The sequence below is a fragment of the Muntiacus reevesi genome, chromosome 14 (genome assembly GCF_963930625.1).
Source record: "Muntiacus reevesi chromosome 14, mMunRee1.1, whole genome shotgun sequence".
NCBI lineage: Eukaryota > Metazoa > Chordata > Mammalia > Artiodactyla > Cervidae > Muntiacus > Muntiacus reevesi.
In genome coordinates, this window is record NC_089262.1 from 51795916 (window position 1) to 51818609 (window position 22694).

Below are 22694 nucleotides of genomic sequence, written 5' to 3' on the forward strand. Positions count from 1 at the left end.
TACAAATTATCATTTTCCAGCTCCAGGCATATAGCTTAATGTATTAAGGTATTTATTGGTGGTATTCAGTACTTTCTATGTGCCAGTTTTTTTTTTAATCAAAAAAGGAGAGCACAGAGGAACAGCCTTTATGTTCATCATTCTAAATTACTTGTTTTGCTAACTATTTTTTTTAAGGAATAAAACAAAATTAAAATCTCTACTGTATACTCAGAATAATAGAAATATAAATATTTGGTACATTTGAAAAATTCACAGAAGTTACATTACTCTATTTATATCTTATTTCAACTTTTTTCCTTTTGATAGCTATTTGTAGTTGATGTATACAGAAGTTTGTTCATTCTGAATATTTAAATAATACATGTTTTTAAAAATACTTATTTTAAAGATGAAATATTTAGGTTTGTGCATTGGGAAAACTCAAATTAACTGCATTCTGAAAAAGTAAGTTCCTGAGATTTCCTTTTCGCAAACTTTTGAAACACAGATAACACGACTTCCTGTCTCTTAGTTTCCTGTATCCATGGCAACCTGCGTTTTACACAGTGAGTGTGGAGGAACTAATGTGAAGAGTGGTGTTTCCTGAGCAAATTGTGACTTAAAAAAAAAAAAAAGGTGGAGGGGTGGAGGTCAACAGTGCCACAAAAGAAACGCAGCCTAGAAATGTCGTTCTTCAGATTTAGAAAGAAAACCTCTGCTTGAATCAGCCGAGTGTTAATAATATGAATTTCCTGTTCTTGGTAAGATTATTTATTTAAATGTGAACTTTCAACTGAAACAAATAATTCGATTTGTAAAAATCCATAGTTTAAAGAGAGTTTAATTGTTCTGTACTGAATTTGTGTTTTCAAAAATTATGTTGCTTAATTGATAGTAGACTTAAAGTTGATGAAGGGCATATTTATACCCAAGATCTTTATCTCTGCATCGTCATTTGTCAATTTTGTTATAGTCAGTTGTAATATTTTAAGTTAACTTAGCAAGCATTTTATTTTGCAGTTCATTAAATTTGATTATCATTTTGTTAAACAGTGAGTTAATGGCCTAGAGGTGCTAATAATTCTAGAATCTATTTCAAACTTATTATTTTATGCTATCACTGTTGTATGATTTATGATATTTAGTATTATGGCTAATCTTAATAAAATAGGGTGTAGAATTTCTAGTACTATAAAGCTTTCAGTTAAAGAACTTTTTGATGATTTAAAGTTTTACCTTTTCTTTTTGTAGCCAATTTTGATATGAACAGAGAAACCAAGAACAGGGCTATGTGTGGAGTACGTTTTTCTCTGCCTTGCCTACGACTGTTTCTACTTGTTACCTGTTATCTTGTATTATTATTCCATAAAGAGATTCTTGGATGTTCGTCTGTTTGCCAGCTCTGCACTGGGAGACAAATTAACTGCCGTAACTTAGGCCTTTCAAGTATTCCTAAGAATTTCCCTGAAAGTACAGTTTTTCTGTATCTGACTGGAAATAATATTTCTCATATAAATGAAAGTGAATTAACTGGACTTCATTCACTTGTAGCGTTGCATTTAGATAATTCTAGCATTGTGTATGTATATCCAAAAGCTTTTGTTCATTTGAGGCATCTGTATTTTCTGTATCTGAATAATAATTTTATAAAACGCTTGGATCCTGGAATATTTGAGGGACTTTTCAATCTTCGTAATTTATATCTACAGTCGAATCAAGTATCTTTTGTTCCAAGAGGAGTGTTTCATGATTTAGTTTCAGTTCAGTACTTAAATCTGCAAAGAAATCGTCTCACTGTCCTCGGGAGTGGTACCTTTGTTGGTATGATTGCTCTTCGGATACTTGATTTGTCAAACAATAAAATTTTGAGAATATCAGACTCAGGCTTTCAACACCTTGGAAACCTGGATTGTTTGTATCTAGAAGGTAATAATTTAACAAAAGTACCATCAAATGCTTTTGAAGTACTTAAGAGTCTGAAAAGACTTTCTTTGTCTCATAACCATATTGAAACAATACAGCCCTTTGCATTTAAAGCACTTGTCAATTTGGAATATCTCCTCCTGAAAAATTCAAGAATTAAAAATGTTACTAGGGATGGATTTAGTGGAATTAGTAACCTTAAACATTTGATCTTAAGTCATAATGATTTAGAAAATTTAAATTCTGACACATTTAGCTTGTTAAAGAATTTAATTTACCTTAGGTTAGACAGAAACAGAATAATCAGCATTGATAATAATACATTTGAAAACATGGGAGCATCTTTGAAGATTCTTAACCTGTCATTTAATAATCTTACAGACTTACATCCAAGGGTCCTTAAGCCATTGTCTTCATTGATTCATCTTCAGGCAAATTCTAATCCTTGGGAATGTAACTGCAAACTGTTGGGTCTTCGCGACTGGTTAGCATCTTCAGCCGTTACTCTAAACATCTTTTGTCAGAATCCCCCATCCATGCGTGGCAGAGCATTGCATTATGTTAAATGGACTGACTTTACAAATTGTGTTACATCTTCTGCAAATGTATCCAGAACTTGGGCTATAAAATCTCTTCATATTTACCACAAGACCACTACGTTAATGATGGCCTGGCATAAAATAACCACAAATGGGAAATATTTGGAAAACACTGAGAGCGTTACTTTTGGGGAACAAATTCGTGCTTCACCTGCCAGTAGATTTTTTCAAGAGAATACCTTTGGTAATCCGTTACAGACCACTGCGATGTTACCTGTGCAGATACAGCATACTTCTCCTGCTGACTTGAACTTGGAAAAACACAGTGCTCTACCGATTGATGCTGCTTCAGTATCAGGGAAAGCGTCTCCGATCTGTACCCAAGAAGTTGAAAAGCTGAATGAGGCTTTTGACATTTTGCTAGCTTTTTTTATTTTAGCCTGTGTTTTAATTGTTTTTTTGATCTACAAAGTTGTTCAATTTAAACAAAAACTAAAGGCACCAGAAAACTCAGGGGAAAATAGACTTGAATACTACAGCTTTTATCAGTCAGCAAGGTATAATGTAACAGCTTCAATTTGTAACACTTCCCCAAATTCTGTAGAAAGCCCTGGTTTGGAGCAGATTCAACTTCATAAACAAATTGTTCCTGAAAGTGAGGCACAGGTCATTCTCTTTGAACATTCTGCCTTATAATTCAATTAAATAATGGGCTGTAAGAAAACCTCAGTGTCATGGACATGAATAAAACTGAAACATCCTTATAGAATTATAGACTTTATTTGGGTATATAATGATTTCTGTGAGCTTAGTATTAATAAATACAGGTTTTTAATAATTTGTGAATACTGTATTCATTCTGTAAATATTATCTTTGATAGGCACTATATTAAGTAATAATAATAGCTAACATTTCTGTGTACCAAGCAGTATGTTAAATATTTTACATATCACACTGAATCCTTAAAAAGCCTAAAGGTAATAATATCTTCATTTTACAAATAGGGAAACCTAAGCAGAGTGAGTTAAGAAACTGTCCCAACTTCCAGAGTGCATGCTTTTAATTTTCTTCTATCCTGCTGCCTGGGTGCTAGGGTTAGAATTGTGAACAACATGGGCATGGTTCCTGTTTTTGGTAGAGCTTGTGATGTTGAGGAGGACACATAGGGTTACTGTACCGTATGGTTACTACCGCCCTTGGAGGTACTGTTTTCTGTAACAAAAATGGAGATGAGAGAAGGCTTTGTAAGAAGAGGGACACTGAAACTGGCTTGCAAAGAATAGGTAGACATTAGCCTAGTGAAGAGAGCTGAGTAGTAGGTAGAGATAACATTATATCAGAAGGGTTGAAGAAATAGAATACTGCTTTCAGGAACTAAAATTCACTCCATCTGGAGTTGTGAATGGTGTTGAGGTCTGCAGCTAGAGAGAAAAGTCAGATGATGAAGGATGTTGTAATTTCATGTTTTTCCCCGGGGCAGCAGGGGGCCATGGAAGGATCTTAAGCGATGGTAAAAGTGGCAAATGCTATTGTTTGGTGACACATTCAGTGCTTCTTTTAAATATTTAGCATTTGGCAAATGCAAACTGAAGTGCACTTTTTCTGGAAATAACAAGACTAGAACCAGGATTAATATGAATCATTAATCCAGTGGAGAGATGCTGGAGGCCTGGACCAGGGTATTGGCAGAGAGGATGGAGGAATTCTAGAGCTACTTTGCACGGTGCCTTGGTGATTGGCTGAGGAGTGACAGACGGGGGATAAATTGTATGTTAGGTTTTTGGAAAATATTTGTTTTAAGATTACAGGCAACATTTTAGAAAACTTCTGTTCATTTATAAATCACATACAGAACAAAATAGACCTGTTTGAGTCACCACTTAGGTCAAGAAATAGAACTTTCAAATGTAACATATATGTGGACTATTCTTAAACTTGAGGATTATAGAGATAGCCAAGTGTTTAAGCTTTAAGGTAGAGGGGGACCCATATGTAATTAGGACATTTTTACTCCGTTGTCTTACCCACACCGCAACAGAAACAGCAAAATTTGTCATGTTTGTTTTTAAGGGTTGTGAAAATGGCGGGGGTAGGGGAGTGGGGGAAGCCTGGAAACCTTTTCCAAGGCTCTGCAAATCAGCTTTGATGTTAGGTCTTCCTACCCACCAAGTTGACTGCGCATGTACTCCCCCCATCCTGTTGCACTTCTTGTTCTTCCCACTTCTTGGCTTGTCTTCTGTTACTAGGCCAGACTGAAAAATGTATGCATGGACTTGTAATGTGTCATGCTGCTCTGGACTAGGAGTAAAGAGAATGGGGTAGGTGAAACCAAAGAGAAGGTTGTTCTCTTTACCAGTTAGACTTTGTTTATATGCGTCACCCTCAAAATAATAATAATAATTTTTTTCTCTTTAGAAGACCTGTTTCATTTCTCATTAAAACTTGTATTTTTCTTTTGTGTTACTGTACCTACTGATGGGGCCATAGGTGGGTGGGGAGGGATATGAATCAGTTGTATCACTATTATCTAGATTGTTCATGACTTCACAGTTACAGAGCACTATTAAGATAATGGGCCCGCTTTTTTCAGTATTACACCATCTCAAGTATAGTTTTTAAAAATATTTTTGATGGTGAGGTTATGCGCCCAACCCCATAATTATCAAATCTATTCAATTCTTTTATATTACTTAAAAAAAAAAAAAAAAAGAAAAACACGAGAACCAGTTTGTCAAGTGATTCCTGTAAGCATTGAAAACAAGTATTGGTTAGGTTTTTTCACCCTAATGTCTTTTCCAAATGGTTCTTTACCAGTCATTGATCATCTCCTTTTTATGGAACTTTAGTATATCTTCATTGAGCAGTATTTCTTAAAGCATAGTCTTCCTGTTGAAAATCATGTAACCTGGCAGTTTCTGCCCATCCCACTGCACACAGATCACTGTAGTTATTTCTTATTTTCTTTAAAAAAATGGCTTGTTTTCCGCCCCCACCTCTCTGCACTCATTAAAAAAAAGTTAATTGGGAGAATGGTTTATAACATGAGCTTCCCAAGTGGCACTAGCGGTAAAAAAAAAAAAAAAAAAAAAAGCCTGCCTGCCAGTGCAGGAGAGGCAAGAGACGTGGGTTTGGTCACTGGGTTGGGAAGGTCCCCTGGAGTAGGAAATACTCTTGCCTGGAAAATTCCATGGACAGAGGACCTGGAGGGCTGCAGTCCATGGGGTCAGACACTGCTGAGCACACACACACACACATACAACGGGAGAGTGGTTTATAATATGAAAGACCTTGGAAGGATAATTGTTGGGTATAAACTTTTATTTTTAAATAGCTTAGTGAATTTCTACATGAATTTTTTTATCCTATTTCCTTGCTAACATTTGTCAATGGTCACTTTTCACGTGACCATGAAGAGAATTAACTGTGTAGAAAGATGTATTTAAGTGGCAGAAATATTTTCAGCCTAGGTCCTGGAAAATAGAGGAGGGGGGACCTGATTTTAGTGTAAATGTATAGCTTCTGGTGTGGTAGGAATTCTAGAATAAGACAGATATATCAGGGCCTTTTCCTTTTCCTTTTTTTTTTTTTCAATAAACTGTTCTTTACTTAGACTTGTTAATATAAACTGAAAAGTACACTTTAGAGAATATTTTATTTGGTTGTGGCTTTTAATGCTTAAAAACGTATTTATTTTCTTAAATTACCCTAAGTTCATCCACCCTCTAACTTAGGATTTAATGCGAGTTCAAATATTATTAGGTGCAGTGTACAAGTTGTGATCTAGTTAGAGCAGAGAAAATTTTAAAGTGACTGAAGTTCTGGTTTCTTTCTTGGGCTTGCTACTATGAAAAACTTAAATCATCAACTTTAGGTTGTAGAACTGTTCAGAACAGGTAATTTAAACTTTTGTGTTCTTGTAAATGTGTTCCTGAATACCTGTTTTTCTCCAGGGCCCAAGGGGACGAAGATGTGATGTTAAGTATGTAAATTCATCACATTGAGAAGTTATTTGAGACACATGGTCTATGCTGATGAATCAGTTAATTTAAAAGCTAGAAGTGTGAAGTGCTCACTAGAAAATTACTAATAAAAGTTGGACAAGTGAAAAGAAACTAGAGTCCTGTTCACATTTAGTCCATTACTTATTGTTTGGGTAACCAGATGAATATTAGAATTTTTTTTTGATTTGCGCCTTTGGGATTAAGAATTTTGCATTCTCTTTTTAGGGATATTTTGTTTTCTGAACACCTGTCATTGAGTGTGTAATGATACAAACGGACAGAAATAGTTTTAAACCACCATGATTTTTTTAAGTTGGGTGAAAAACACAACAAAGAAGGATTTTTTTTTTTAGTATTGTGCACAGTTTTCAACAGTAAGGAAAAAAAATCACTTTCCATGAAGTTTCTGCAGTTCACATATTCTGCAGATACTTTTATATACCCAGACAGTAACCTCAAAATGTCATATGTCTAAGATTAAGAGCTGTAGTTTCACTCCTGTGCATTTGACTCTAAAAAGAAAGTTCACTAAAAAGTGGAATTGTTTTCAATGATCAGGTGATCTTTACCTACTGAGTAAAACTTTTCATATTCTCACCTATTTATTTAATGTTTGTGTGTGTGTGTGTATATATATATATAATGTATATACACACATATATACAAAACAAGCAGATGTTTAAAAAGGCCCGCTTTCTGTCTGTAATGTAGATATTACTCTGGTCTGTGCAAATAAATTAATGTATCAACCAAATGTGCACAATAAGAAAAACGTGATAAGTAAAAAGGAAGATTACTTATACTTCCTGCCCTTCAGTTTTAATTTCATTGTCTTTTCATCCTTGATGTTAAACATTCTTTGCATTATCTAAGATGAATGTTTCAGACATAGGTTTCATTCAATACAGCGACTTTCTGTTCTGTTTTCTGCCTCATATCTGGTGTAGACTGAATCAGTTGTAATATGTTATCTGCAACTTAGTTACCCATACTTGTAATTGATAAAAGAAATAAGGAAAAATAATATTGTTTTATAAAACAAGGGAGGGCAGTTTTTGAGCTTTGGGGATCGTAAATTCCCATGATTATTTGTTATGTATTCACATGATGCATAATGTTACCCTAAGGGACTCCAGGGGATCTTCCTGGCCCAGGGATTAGACTCCTATCTCTTGTGTCTCCTGCATTGGCAGGCGGATTCCTCCCTGGTGACTCAGATGGTAAAGAATCTGTCTTCAGTATGAGAGGCTCGGGTTCAATCCCTGGGTTGAGAAGATCCCCTGGAGAAGGGAGTGGCTACTGATTCTAGTATTCTTGTCTGGAGAATTCCATGGACAGAGAAGCCTGGTGGGCTCCAGTCTGTGGGGTCACAGAGTCAGACAAGACTGAGTGACTAACATTTTCACTTTTCACTTTCCACTTGGGAAGCCCAAGTTAATTGATAGCCGGGTGTAAATCCACCTGCTTTTAATACTCAGTAAGCCAGTCTTCTGAAGTCTGCTCATGGGACTACACTCAGATAAAGTTTTGGCTTTAATAATCATCTCTCAGGGTTTTGTTGTTTTTTTTTTTTGTTTGTAAACTCCTGAATGTTGTTTTTTCTACTGTGCTGTAGAAAACCTCAGTTTCCATATCCATGGATACAGAAGATGTCATGTATTATATCATTTTAGAGTATAAGGGAGTTGAGCATCCATGGCTATCCAAGCACAGTTGTATAGACTAGCATGGAGTTTGGCTAATTCTTTCAGGGGCCCCTAATGACTTGTTCTAGCTAATGTGAACTGCCACTTGTGGTATGCACTGGTTTCAGAAAATTAAAATTTCTAAAAGTACATGGTCTTCTCTGGCTACATTTTACTTCTCCACATTATACGTGACACTAGATTCGAATGGATTTACACGAGAAGACTACTATTAGGAGATGATACACTGAGAATTCCAATATTGTGTTACTCATAAGTCCAGTATGTAGCACATATAAAAGAAAAAACTGAGCTTTTTTCATAAACAAAAATAGTATAATACCTAGTTTTTGGCTTGTCGTGTTTAAAGAAATAATGTATATAAGATTATCTAAGTACAATGACTTTTCTCCTTCCTTCTACCAAACCCATTGCTGTTTGATTCCTGGTTTACAGCTCCTTTGATTGTTTCCATTTTAGATGTCCAATTACATTTTAAAGCATGTAATTCAGAAAGATTGTATATTACAGACAACAAGATTCTTAATTTATAACAGCATTGAGAGAGAATTGTGTGAATAAAAAGGAAAGCAAATGCCTGATATTCAAAACTTCGTATAGAATACTGTATAAAATTTTTACTTTAAATGCTTCTTTTTAAAGTGTTACATTTTACACATTTGGAGGGAACATTTCTGTAATACTTCAAAAAGGAGAAAAAGAAACTATAACTTCATAGTGCTTCTTTTCTTTAAATATCTGTTCTGTATGCCAGGAAAGTACAAGCCTCTTCTGGCTTTTTTGTTACCCCGTTATTTTGGGGTTCTTTTCCCAAACTGCTTAATGAATGATAATTGAGTTGCCTCCTTCTGAGTGCTTTTTTGAATTTGAATGCTCTGAAGATACATAACTTCTCCTTTTACTGATCCCTAAATGTGGGCTTCCCAAGTGGCACTAGTGGTGACGAATCTGCCTGCTAATGCAAAAGACGAGGATTTGATCCCTGGATTGGGAAGATCCCCTGGAGGAGGGTATGACAAGCCACTTCAGTATTCTTACCTGGAAATCCCATGGACAGAGGAGCCTGGCAGGCTGCAGTTCATGGGATTGCAAAGACTGGGACACGACTGAGCACCCTCACACATACAAATATTGCATAGAATCTTTTTCTTCAGTACTTCTCCTTTTCTAGAATCAACTCTTCATTCAAGGCCAAATTACATACCTTTCTACTCTGGACCATAGTCATTTTCCCTCTTGAAATCCAAGCCTCACTCCCTCTGGTACCTAGTAGATACTCCAGAGTGAGCATGGTTTCCTTTTGTCTACTGGAATTAACCCTCCCCTCCCCTGGTGGCTCAGAGGGTATAGCGTCTGCTTGCAATGCGAGAGACCAGGGTTTGATCCCTGGGTCGGGAAGATTCCCTGGAGAAGGAAATGAACCCACTCTGGTACTCATGCCTGGAAAATCCCATGGACGGAGAAACCTGGTAGACTGCGGTACATGGGGTCGCAAAGAGTCAGACACGACTGAGCGACTTCACTTTCACTTTTCACTTTCCCCCAGCTAGATCTCTGCCTCTTGTGTCCTTTTCTGTGCAGCATGGGTCACATTTTAGTGAAAAAAAACGACAGACTGACTGAGGTTGTCTCACCTCAGTTCTTTACCCCTACAAGACAGGCGTCCGTCCAAACTTCTCTTGGTAGAGCTAGAAATTCATCTGCAGGCAGGGGAGGGAAGAAAGGGAGTGAATCCCGATGGTCACTTGACTGACTTCTGTAAGCCTGAGTAAGCCACGGGCCAGGACAAGTCTTTCTTCTGACTGCTGTGTGCAGGCAGGGTAGAGGTTGGACCTGTATCCTCTGGCCTGTGTCCAGTCTGCTTCTGGGAATATCCTTATCCCATCTTCTGGCAGATTTTGACACTTCTTTTTGTCAGTCATTCACTAATTCTACTTTTTGGCTTTCTGTAAACCTCAGGTTCCTAAACCCGTTAGATTTCTGTCAGAACTGTTCAAGCTTTATTCTGATTCCAGCAGTGTCAGCTAAACTGTCTCCTCATTTATGAGAAAGGGGTGAAGTTACTGCTTTTGGCAATAACTGTGCATTCAAAAGTTTATCTTGTCCATGTTGCAGTTTGATTATCGTAATCTGTTTTCAGCTCATTCCATAAATGTGCATATCTGAATTGAGGCCTGATTATGTAGAACTGTGTTATTTTCTAATTATGGCAAAGATATGTCTTCTTACCCTCTCCTCACAAACATGTGCCCATGCTGGTAGCTCCAGCAATGATCAGTATGATTTATTGTTGTTTTAGTGGTCAAGTTATGTCTGACTCTTTTTATGACCCCCATGGACTGCAGCCCATCAGGCTCCTCTGTCCATGTGATTTTCCAGGCCGTAATACTGGAGTGGGTTGTTGTTTCCTTCTCCAAGGGATTTTCCCAACCCAGAAATAGAACCCCAGTCTCCTGCATTAACAGGCAGATTCTTTACCACTGAGCTACCTGGGAAGCCCACATGTGTGTGTGTGTGTGTGTTGTATTCTTTTTCAGATTCTTCTCCATTGTAGATTTTGACAAGATACTGAATATAGTTTCCTATGCTATACAGTAGGTCCTTCTTGATAATCTACTTCATATATACTAGTATATATCTCTTAACCCCAAGTTCCTAATTTATCCTACCCCACCTTCCCTCTTCAGTATCCATAAGTTTGTTTCCTATGTCTTTGAGTCTATTTGTTTCATAAATAAGTTATTTTGTATAATTTTTTTAGATTTCACATACTAAGTGATATAATATTTGCCTTTCTCTGTTTAGCTTACTTCACTTAATAAGATAATCTCTCAGTCCATCCATGTTGCTGCAAGTGGTATTATTTCATTCCTTTTTATGCCTGAGTAGTATCCCAATGTGTGTATATGTGTATGTGTGTATATAAACCTCATCTTCTTTATCCATTCATCTGCAGATGGATATTTAGTTGTTCCTTGTCTTGGCTAATGTAAATTATGTTGCTTTGAACTTTGTGGAGCTTGTGTTTTTTTGAATTAGTGTTTTCATCTTTTCCGGATTTATGCCCAGAGTGGGATTGCTGGATCATAGAGTTAACTGCATTTTCCAATTTTTAGGAAACATTCATACTCTATAGTGGATGCACCAAGTTATATTTCCACCAACAGTGTGGGAGGGTTCCTTTTCTTCTACATCCTCTCCAGCATTTCTTATTTGTACACTTTTTGATGATGGCCGTTCTGACTGGTATGAGGGGATACCTCTTTGTAGTTTTGATCTGCATTTCTCTAGTAATTAACAGTGTTGAGCATCTTTTCATGTGCCTACTGGCTCCAATACCTTTTTCTAAGATGTTTCTCACTGAACCACATAAGGCAGACTGTGTGTTTCTTTAGAGATTTTTTTTTTTTAGTTTTTTTTTTCTTCACTTTATTAGTTTTTTAAAATTTGAGTGGAACTGCTTTGTGCTGTATGCTAAGTCGCTTCAGTTGTGTCCGGTTCTTTGTGACCCCATGGCCTGTAGCCTGCCAGGTTCCTCTGTCCATGGAATTCTCCAGGCAAGAATACTGGAGTGGGTTGCTGTTTCCTTCTCCAGGGGATCTTCCCGACCCAGGGATCGAACCCACGTTTCTTACGTCTCCTGCACTAGAAGGCGGGTTCTTTACCACTAGCACCGCCGGGGAAGCCCATAACTGCTTTAGAGTTGTGTTAGCTTCTGGTGTACAACAGAGTGAATCAGTTGTATGACCTGAGGGGTGGCCTGGCGGAGTGGAGAGAGGTTTTTTAGTTCTTACGTGAAGGATATGTAGTGATATCAAAAATATATACTATTTCAATAGACTGTTATATACGCATTAAAATGTAACAGTGATATCAACTTTTTATTATTTTGCTGATCTGTTGATTTAGTTCTCTAAAATCTGATCACACTTGAGAGTACAGACAAATGATTTTGACTTTACAGAGGCGGGAACATTACCCAAACTGTTGACTTTGGGAACTACTTTACTGAATATTTTAAAACTTAATTATGCTTATTAATGCAGTTTGAGAAACATGATACGTCCCATGCAGGAATGATACTATGAGTTCTCTGGAGAAAAGAGTTGAATAATTTAAAATTTTAAATTATTTTAAAATTCAAATAGCATAATTTTGTGTACCAGTGGATGGTTATATACTTCTCCTTTTTTAAAGTCAGGCTTATTAAGGTATAGTTCACATAGAGTAAAACCTCATAAGCATACAGTTTTGACAGATATACACAGTATATAACAGTACCTCACTCAAGGTACAGTATGGAAGAAAGAAAAAAAAAGGTACAGTATGTAATCATCGCCCCTAAAGTTCCCTTGTGGTCCCTTTGCCTGACAACCACTGATTAAGTCATTTTGCCTTTCTAGAAAGTCACATACATAAATGAAGTCATGCATTGTATAGCCTTTCAAATCTGTTTTTCTTAGCATAATATTTTTTGAGATTTTTTTTTCCAACTTGTTGCATGTATCTCTAGTTTGTTTCCTTTTATTGCTGATTGTTCTGTTGGACAAGTGACCCACAGTTTATCCGTTTGTTAGTTGGTGGACATTCGGATCATTTGTAGTTTGGGATTATGAATAAAGCTACTATAAATATTCACATACAGTTCTGAGAATACTGTTTTGGTCTTGGGTAAATACCTAGGAATGAGGTTGCTTACATGTATGGAATATTTAACTTTATAAAACTTGTGAATGTTCTTTCCAAAATGGATGTGTTTTCTTACTGGACTGTATGAGAGGCCCTATTGTTTCTCACTCTTGCCAGCACTTGGTATTGTCAGTCTTCATCATTTTACTTTTTATTAAAATCTCATTACAGTTTTAGCTTGCATTTCTTTGGTGACTAATGAATGATATTGAGCATTTTTTCAAGTGCTCATATGCCATCTGTATGTCTTACATGGGGAAGTATCTTCAAATTTTTGCCTCGTTTTTAAATTGAGTTATTTGTTGTCTAAGTTTTCAGAGCCAGGATCTTCATCAGATGTTTGTTTTACAGATATTTTTTCACAGTCTATGGCTTCAACATTTTGTACCTTTATCTTTTTAGTTATAACATTAACGTAAGACTATTATAATAAAGAATGTTAAAGTATTTCTTTCCCATCTAATCTATCCATGTAAGTATTTAAGCATACTGGTAATCTAGTGAAAGAAAATTTTAATGTAATATGCAAAGTACAGTTTCTGCTTTAAGAAATATATTTTGAAAATTTCATTTATACTTTCACACTAAAATTTATCTTCATGTTCAAGAGGATAATTAGGAGGGAAAAAAGCAATTATCTGTTGAAATAATCCATTTCAACATGTTTTGCTCTTCTTGTATTCTAGTGTTATCCAGGATAAATTCTGTGGTATTATAAACATCTCAGTGGAGGGCCTACATGACGTCATGACCGAAGATCCTGAAACGGGAACTTATAAAGAGTAGGTGTATCATTTAATTAATTGCACTTGAACTTCGGTAGTTAATTATACTCTACATTATTTTTTTTTATCATAACCATATAAGCATCATATGGCAGCTTTTAAATTTTTTCTTTATAAAAGAAAACTTTTTTGTTATTTTGCTTGTAATGTTGTTTCATCTTGAGATAAGCTAAATTTTTTTATAGTGAAATTTTGAGTTGGGGTTCTTTGGTCTAGTCAATCGTTTTATGTCTTGACATTAGGTTTTAAAAAATATTGCAAGTGTATTTTGTCATATAAGTTCCCTTTTTAAGATTTTTAAATTAATTTATTTTTAATTGAAGGATAATTGCTTTACAATATTGTGTTGTTTTCTACATACATCAACATAAGTCAGCCATAAGTATACATATGTTGTTGAACCCCCCTCCCACCTCCTACCCCATCCCACTAGGCATACCACCATGAATACGCCAGATCTTATCTTTCAAAATATTTTGAATGTGTTTTTTTTTCCACTAACAGTGTTCCCTTGCCCTTCAGGCAAGGTATGGAGAAAAAGGGGAGTGGGTTAGCATCCTCTATTTGTTTTTGACTGGTCGAAGCATCACTGGCACCTCTAAGATGGTAGAGGGTCACATGGTACTTGGCTAGCTCCAGAAGAGAGTACTAAAGTTTCAGTTGGTCCTTGTACAGGGCGGATAGGGATTTGGGGCACCAACCCTCCTCACAGTTGAAACTCCAAATATAACTTTACAGTTGACCCGCTATGTCTGAAATCCTGTATCTGTGGATTCAACCAAGCACAGATCGTGTGGTACTGTAATATGTGTAGCACTGTTATATGAGTTTACTGAATGCCAAAGGAATGCCATTTCCTTTGACTCATAACATTTCTTCTCCTTGGCAGGTCATGCGCTCAGCATTGCCCTGTGTAGCAAATACCTACTTCTAGATTCCTTTCCATAATTTCAGTAAAAATTCATTGCTTCCTTTTCTGCTCCTTGGTGGCTCAGATGGTAAAGAATCTGCCTGCAGTGTAGGAAACCTGGGTTCTATCCCTGGGTTGGGAAGATTCTCTGGAGAAGAGCATGGCTGCGCACACCAGTATTCTTGCCTGGGAAATCCCATGGACAGAGGAGCCTGGCGGGCTATAGTTCTTGGGGTCACAAAGACTCAGACAAGGCTAACGGAGCGACTGACACTTTCAGTTTCTGTTCCTTCTTGGCACTTTGTCTGTACTACTAACATACAACTTTTAGTTAGTTGCATATGTTCAATTTAGTGGTTATAAGAGGATTTGAGGCAGTGAATAAGAAAAGCACATGCTCTTTGTGACTGAAACATGCCATCCAGGTGTAAAACAGCCTTGACTTTACTACCTACCAGGGCAAAGGAAAGCATTTGGAATTACCTGGTTCCTGTTATCATGTAGAAGGGAGTAGGTGTATCAAGAGAGGGAGATTGTTTCTTGCCCTGAATCAAGAAGTGAATTTTTGATAAGATACTTTTGTGATACATAAGGGACTGTAAAAGGATTTTCAGCTGCAAGTAAGAGAAACCCCTGAGTCAGCTGACTTTAAAAATAAAAAAACAATTGCAGGTGAGAGAGGGTTTCTCAGGTGGCACTTAGTGGTAAAGAACCCACCTCACAATGCAGGAGACCTAAGAGATGTAGGTTTGAGCCCTAGGTTGGGAAGATCCCCTGTAGGAGGGCATGGCAACCCACTCCAGCATTCATGACTGGAGAATCCCATGGACAGAGGAGTCTGGCAGGCTGCGGTCCATAGGATCACAAAGAGTCTGACACAGCTGAAGCGATTTAGCACACATGGATATGAGTGGGAGGCTCTCGGAGTAGCTATTCGTGACCTCACAGTACCTTAAAGACCCAGTTCTTCCTACTCCATCCCCTCAACACATTAACTTCATATGCAGGCTACTTACCCTCATTGTCAAAAAGTAGTTCTAGACATTACAGTTCATGACACTGCCAGTGCCAGCCAAGTAGTCATCTTTTTCCTCGTGTCATTTTAACTTCATAGGGCACTGTTCTAGAAATCATTTCATCAGATTTCCTTCCATGTCTAATTGGCTAGAATTTCTTAAACATACTCATGTTGAAAGCATCATCAACCAGGGGAATAGGATTTCCTTGATTGCTTACTGAGCCACCGGCGTTAGGGCTCAGATCAACTTTTTCTGAACCTTATGGTGGACACGGAACAGGAGGATAACTGACAAGTTCAGGGTTCTTTTAGGAACGAGGACAATCATACAGACAACCTAAGTGTCCACTGCAGAGGCCAATGGAATAGCATCAGTTCTAGTTTTCTTATCTCCTTAAGAAGTGGGTTTCTATAGATTAAATAAATGTTGTACCTTTAAGCCAGAAATAATAATTTTATATTGCATGCTAATGCTGTTGGTTGTGTTTGGCTGGTTGGAGTTAATTGTTGGGAAAGATTCTGAGTTAGCCAGCTAGAGTGCCTTGATGTATTTAGTAAATGAGTGTAGAATGTGAGGGGTGGCTGCCTATGCTTACATGTTAGTTGTCGCTATTTTAAGCTGTTGTTATTATAATTTTATTACAATTACTTTTATTGTACTCACAGTCCACATCTTTTAGCTTAGTAAAATTCTATTAATTTTCACCTTGCTTTTTGTGTAAAACATGATTCCCTATCTTTAATCTTTGTCAACAAAATTAGATTTTTGACTTTTACTTGAGGATTCTCCTGCAGGAGAAAATTTCAGCTTTGGGCTTTTCAAATTTTTTTTCACTTTCCACCTTTCAGAGACCCAAATGAATGCAGTTTTCAGAATTGCAAAGTACAAATATCCCACCCTCTGACAAAAATGTGTATATTTATATCCAGAGTATACTTTATTATTAATAAATCTTTAGGGAAGGGAGAACAGAGAGCTTTTCACTGTACAAGTAAGTTAGATTTTGAAATGTAGTGAAAGAATTTGATACAGTATCAAACTTACTTCCATGGAGATCCAGATTCATCACGATTATAATTCAAGTCTGCAGCAGACTTCAGAGAGCTAATGTGAAGGAACTCCATCTTATTATTCAGTTGTAATACAAAATAGAATCGAAACTTTTCCTAGACTTTTCACTTTATTAAATACCTTTTGAGTTGAGATAATGTCATAATTTTCCAACTTTGTGGTAGAGTTATTTGGCTAACTAGTTGACCATTGAATAATGCAGGGGTTAGGGGCATCCACCCTCTGTGACTGTGGAAACCCAAGTAAGCCTTATAGTTGGCCATCTTTACTGACAGTTCATCTGGTTCCGTGTCCTCGAATTCAACCAACCATGGATCGTGTAATACTGTAGTATTTTTTTAATTAATCATTTTTGGCTGTGCTGGGTCATTATTGGTGCATGCAGGCTTTCATTAGTTGTAGTGAGGGGGGCTGCTCTTCATGGCTGTGTGTGGGCTTCTCATTGAGGTGGCTTCTCTTGCTGTGGAGCGTGGGCTCTTGAGTGCCTGGGCTTCAGTAGTTGCAGCATGTGGGCTCGGTAGTTGCAGCTTGTGGGCCCTAGAGTATGGGTTCAGTTGTGGGGCATGGCCTTAGTTGCTCTGCAGCATGTGGGATCCTTCCGGATCAGGTATCGAACCTGTGTCCCCTGCGTTGGCAGGCAGATTCCCAATCACTGGACACCAGGGAAGGTCCCCGATGGTATTTTTTATAGGAAAAAAATCCAGGTATGAGTGGACCCCTGCAGTTCAAACTTGTGTTGTTGAAGAGTCAACTGTACATCATGGTGGACAAAAGCATTGCACCTCCAAAAGACTAAAGTCATGAAGTGAGTTAGAGATTGAGCTCTTGCTGTTTTTCAGGGTTTCCAATTTCCAGTTTAAGGTTCTTAGTATTTGGTTCTATCAGGTGGACTGACTGGGTCAGAGATTGTTGTTTAAAAAATTAATTTTTTAATGATGGGGGATAAGAAGAAAAGGACATTCATATGTCCTACAAGAGTGAGTGTGATCAAGTTTCTGTTTTTGGGCACTTATCTTTAACCCTGAATTGAAGGGTATTTATAACTAAGTCCAGAAATGCCCTTCATATATACTTGCTACAAAACATAACAGAAAGCAAGCTTTCTTTGCCACAGTTTTACATTGGTTAAGAACTTAATGACTGATAAATTACTGGATTCTGTTCTAAATTAGGAACAGTAAATTTCCTTCTTTTAACTTGATTCACTAGACAGTATTCATCTTGTCTCCCTGGAACCAGTGTTGACTGAATAGGAAGCTGTCTTATCTCTGCTAATGTAAAGAGCAGTGATGCAGATAATCAAAATAAAATGGTCTGTAACTGTCCTGCAGTGCCATCAGGGACAAGTTCTTCATAGCATAGTAGTGTCATTTGGAGCACAAAGTAGATTGTTACATAATAGTGTTTTAAAGATGTTACTGTTTAAATTATTGTTACTATTATGAAACATATAATAATCTAGACATACGAAGATTAATGGTAAAAGAAGAAGTATTAATTTTAATTTTAAGCGTTTCTAAGTATCATTTTTCAGTTTAGTTCAGTTCAGTCGCTCACTTGTGTCCGACACTTTGCGACCCCATGAACCGCAGCACGCCAGGCCTCTCTGTCCATCACCAACTCCCAGAGTCCACCCAAATCCATGTCCATTGAGTCTGTGATGCCATCCAGCCATCTCATCCTCTGTCGTCCCCTTCTCCTCCTGCCCTCAATCTTTCCCAGCATCAGGGTCTTTTCCAATGAGTCAGCTCTTCGCATCAGGTGGCCAGGGTGCTGGAGCTTCAGCTTCAGCATCAGTCATGAGAATGAACACCCAGGACTGATCTCCTTTAGGATGGACTGGTTGGATCTCCTTGCAGTCCAAACGACTCTCAAGAGTCTTCTCCAACACCACACTTCAAAAGCATCAATTCTTTGGTGCTCAGCTTTTTTTATAGTCCACCTCTCACAACCATACATGACTACTGCAAAAGCCATAGCCTTGACTGGATGGACCTTTGTTGGTAAAGTAATGTCTCTGCTTTTTAATATGCTATCTAGATTGGTCATAACTTTCCTTCCAAGGAGTAAGCATCTCTTAATTTCATGGCTGCAGTCACCATCTGCGGTGATTTTGGAGCCCAGAAAAATAAAGTCAGTCACCATTTCCACTGTTTCCCCATCTATTTGCCATTAAGTGATGGGACCGGATGCCATGATCTTAGTTTTCTGAATGTTGAGCTTTAAGCCAACTTTTTCACTCTCCTCTTTCACTTTCATCAAGAGGTGTTTTAGTTCTTCTTCACTTTCTGCCATAAGGGTGGTGTCATCTGCATATCTGAGGTTATTGATATTTCTCCCAGCAATCTTGATTCCAGCTTGTGCTTCCTCCAGCCCAGCGTGTCTCATGATGTACTCTGCATATGAGTTAAATAAGCAGGGTGACAATATACAGCCTTGACGTACTCCTTTCCATGTCCAGTTCTAACTGTTGCTTCCTGACCTGCATACAGGTTTCTCAAGAGGCAGGTCAGGTGGTCTGGTATTCCCATCTCTTTCAGAATTTTCCACAGTTTATTGTGATCCACACAGTCAAAGGCTTTGGCATATCATTTTTAGAAAGATTATAAAAGGTACACCTTGCTTTTGTGGTTTATGGTTCAAAAATTTCCTATAAATAAATTTCTTATGATTTATTACCTAAATATTCAAGCAAAATGCTCAATGCAAAATGTATGTTATAGACTTTTTTATTTAAAACTTTTTTTTTTTAACTGCAGCTGTATGTTAATGTCTCATCTTGAAGAACCGAAAGTAACAGAAGATGAAGAACCACCCACAGAACAGGATAAGAGGAAAAAGATGGTAAGTTACAAAAGTAGCTTCTAAAATCTGGGAAAATCATTATCATCATTATATTCTGGAGGTTTGAAGATACCTGGTGGTCTGTTCTTCCATCTACCAATCCATCCGTCCATCCATTAGTCCATCCCTTGTTGCAGGATTAATGTAAAATAACTGATTTTGAAGTTTTGGGTGTAGTTCTAAAACAGATAAATTGTATTCCTAGTGCAGGAACTTGAGTTTAACTCTTGATCTGAAATAATTGTTTCTTGTCTTAGCAGAAGACTTACTGCTTTACTTATAAGAACAATGTGACCCTCAAACCTTACTTCAATTGTAATGCTCATTCTTCTGTTTTGAGATTTATTAACATTTCCTTTCTCCCTGTTAGTTCATGGATCTTGTAATGAATTGTTTTTTGAAATATAAGTCTTTATAAGAATGCCTTTAAATTAATTGCTAGATTGTTTTGAAAACCATAACTCTTACTACAAGAATCTGATAAGAAAAGTTATTTATAATCATAAATTTTTAAATATTTTGACACATGAATATAAAATAGCTACATAAATAAATTTTTTCTCCTTTTTTCTTGGACTCTGCTCTAGTCTCCTGACTTTACCAAATATTAACTTCATTATGCCTTCTATCCTCATTTGCAATTAAGAACACCAGCACTATCTACCTCTAAAGTAGAATAAATAAATTAATATATAAAATGGTCATGAGATAATGCTGAGCACCTAATAGTTAATGTTGGGTATCATTATTTTAGTCTACTCATGATATGCACCTCCTGAATTATCTCACATTAACCCTCAAAGAATTTCATCCTCAGTATATAGCTGATACTTCACTGTTCTGACAGCCTTCTTTGAAACTGCGTTTGAGTTTAATCCATTTTATTTTGTTTTTATGCTAGGTGTCATCTCCCTAGCACTAGTGTAGAAGAAAGGACAATATTCAAGAATTTGTAAAACCAGAATGCTGGTCCTGTTTGTGTTGTTAATTATGACCTTGAGCAAGTCACACTGTCTCTTAAGAACTGTCTTCTCTTCTAAGAAATGAGGGGGAAATTGGATTAGCAAATCCCAAGGGCAGTGAGCTAAAGAATTATTTGTTTTTTTTAGCTCTTAATACTGTTACTTTCCTTCCCCAATATATAGAATCCCAGTGAAGTTTTCAGTTGTGAGTGTACCTCTGGAAATAATTCTCCTGTGAAATGAGATTGCTAAGTGGTATCCTAAATACATGAATAATGTATTTTCTGCATTTAGAATGATGACAGCCTTTTGGTATAGCATAATACTTTATCTTTCCTCTTGCTTTTTTAAACTTTGAATATATCATTGATGTTATAGAAAAATATGATAGCATTTTTCTTAATAAGATTCTGTCCTTGTAAATGAATGATAGGTATCCTGGTTCCTTTTAGTCATCACTTTTTTGTATACTTTAATAACATGCTTAGTCTGGTTAGATCTACTTTTTGCATATTGATCTACTTAGATCTTTTTTTACATATAGAGTGCTTCATGACATCATAGGGTAGAGATTTCAATTCTAACTTTATTTTGAATGTAAATGAAATATTATCTCAAAGAGCGGTATAAAAATGTAGTTTTAGAAATAACCCTTAAAGTTTTTTGATTCAGTTTTGTTATATCCTAAATTTTATTTGAGAGCTCATTATTTTATCATTATTGTTTTATTTTAGGTATTATTGATTTATAGAACAACTTTTGTTTTTTAAAGTGACTGATTTTATTTGAAATTAGTCTTCACAGTAGCTATTGGATGTAGATTTACATTGTCATCTCTTTTTCTAGTGCCTTAGACTTAAAGCTTAGTCTTATGCTGTTACTATCATAGCGTTTATGATCAGTTGGAGATTTTGTATTTTAGCCTTGAATAAATATAATTATGAATACAGGGCTAATTTTTCAATAACTTTTCAGTAACAAACAAAATTAGTTTCAGTGTATCTTCAAGGTTACAAGAATAAAGTATGTATTTTTTCCCCATAATTACATCATCTTCCTTGTACTGTGAAGTTTTTAACAGTAGAAATTTTTTGAGAACTAACTAGATGTATATTGGTTGTAATTTCAAAGGGTAGTATTTGCTGGTAGATGATTATGAATTACTATTCAAAAGAAAACCAGTCTAGCATCAAAGATTATCTTCATTTTAAAATGGAATTTTTTATTTACTCAGAAGAAAAAGTGTAGCTGCTTGATTCCAAGATTACATAATTGAATGTTTGATTTACTGTCATTGTTGTCTTAAAGTGGTCCCTAAAATGTGGTGTCTTCATTTCAATAGCTGCTTTGGTAGAGCAAACCAGTGGTGACTGTAATTCAGAAAGACGGATAATTAGTATTACATCAAATGTGCCAAATGATTTTCCATAAGTTTATGAAGGTTCTCTATATTTCATCTTAAATAAGGATGAAATTTCTATTCAGAAAAGCTATTAAGCTTTCCAGACTTTTGATTATGTGCTTTTTTTAATCCAGCTCCCTCTGTACTTTCTGTTTTGGGGAAACTAATTCTGAGAAGATTGAATGTGGCCCAAGCATTTCATTTCTAAGTTTCCTCTCTGTCCTGTGTGCTTCTGTAGTACAACAGTGGTTTCATGATCTCTCTTCTATAAAGAATTTAGCTAACACATTAACATTTTAAGTTATTTCTAATTTCTTTTTTGTGAAATGTGACATACAAGTCACTTAAAAGTTCAAACTTCTCAGATTTAGGTTTTGAACATATTAATGCTTTCTGGCAACTTTATGGTACCTAAGAAAGCGTTGTTAATATAACACTTGATACAGTAAGTAGAGCTGTTTTGATCATTCTTTCGTGTTAAATATTCTCAGTTTAAGCCCTAGAAATATTTTAATAATCTGTTTCTATAAAAATAATCTAGTTTTATGTATACTTAATAGATACTTTAATTGATAATGAGGTAGGTGTAAATAAGTTGAACATTATTAAAACGATGCTAACTTCTCACTCACTCATGCTAGTAGAACCAGTAGCACAAATAAAGCTCTGTCCAAGCATCATCCATATGTCTTCTGCTTTTGCTATAATGCAGCTAAGCAAATTGATGGTATGTTAGGTTGTGTTGCATCTTATTTGGTAAATTTATGACCAAATCCTAGGTCTTATGGTGAATATAATAAATCCTGAGCACACCTTGCATATTGCCTTTGAGTGAGTATTGTCTACTTTGCTGCTTTGCT

General features: G+C 36.3%; 2 protein-coding genes across 3 annotated transcripts in view; both read left to right on the forward strand.

Annotated features, from left to right (window-relative positions):
• The window catches only part of IPO11 (importin 11), a 188390-nt gene that overhangs the window by 144126 nt on the left and 21570 nt on the right, over positions 1–22694 (forward strand). Inside the window, exons 28-29 of the mRNA XM_065905431.1 lie at positions 13528–13623; positions 19386–19470. Of these exons, the coding sequence (XP_065761503.1) occupies positions 13528–13623; positions 19386–19470 (181 nt within the window). The remainder of the gene's footprint in view (positions 1–13527; positions 13624–19385; positions 19471–22694) is intronic.
• LRRC70 (leucine rich repeat containing 70) lies at positions 553–4484 on the forward strand. Of its 2 annotated transcripts, XM_065905433.1 has the most exons (3): positions 553–743; positions 1234–1908; positions 2287–4484. In XM_065905433.1, the coding sequence occupies exons 2-3, from the start codon at positions 1245–1247 to the stop codon at positions 3138–3140; spliced, it is 1518 nt and encodes a 505-aa protein (XP_065761505.1). In that variant the 5' UTR covers positions 553–743; positions 1234–1244; the 3' UTR covers positions 3141–4484. The 2 variants fall into 2 exon arrangements, with proteins under 2 accessions (XP_065761505.1, XP_065761504.1); XM_065905432.1 differs by having other exon boundaries at positions 1234–4484.

Coding starts and splice junctions, on each gene's coding strand:
- LRRC70 (XM_065905432.1), top strand. CDS start 1,245: ATGAACAGAGAAACCAAGAACAGGGCTATGTGTGGAGTACGTTTTTCT.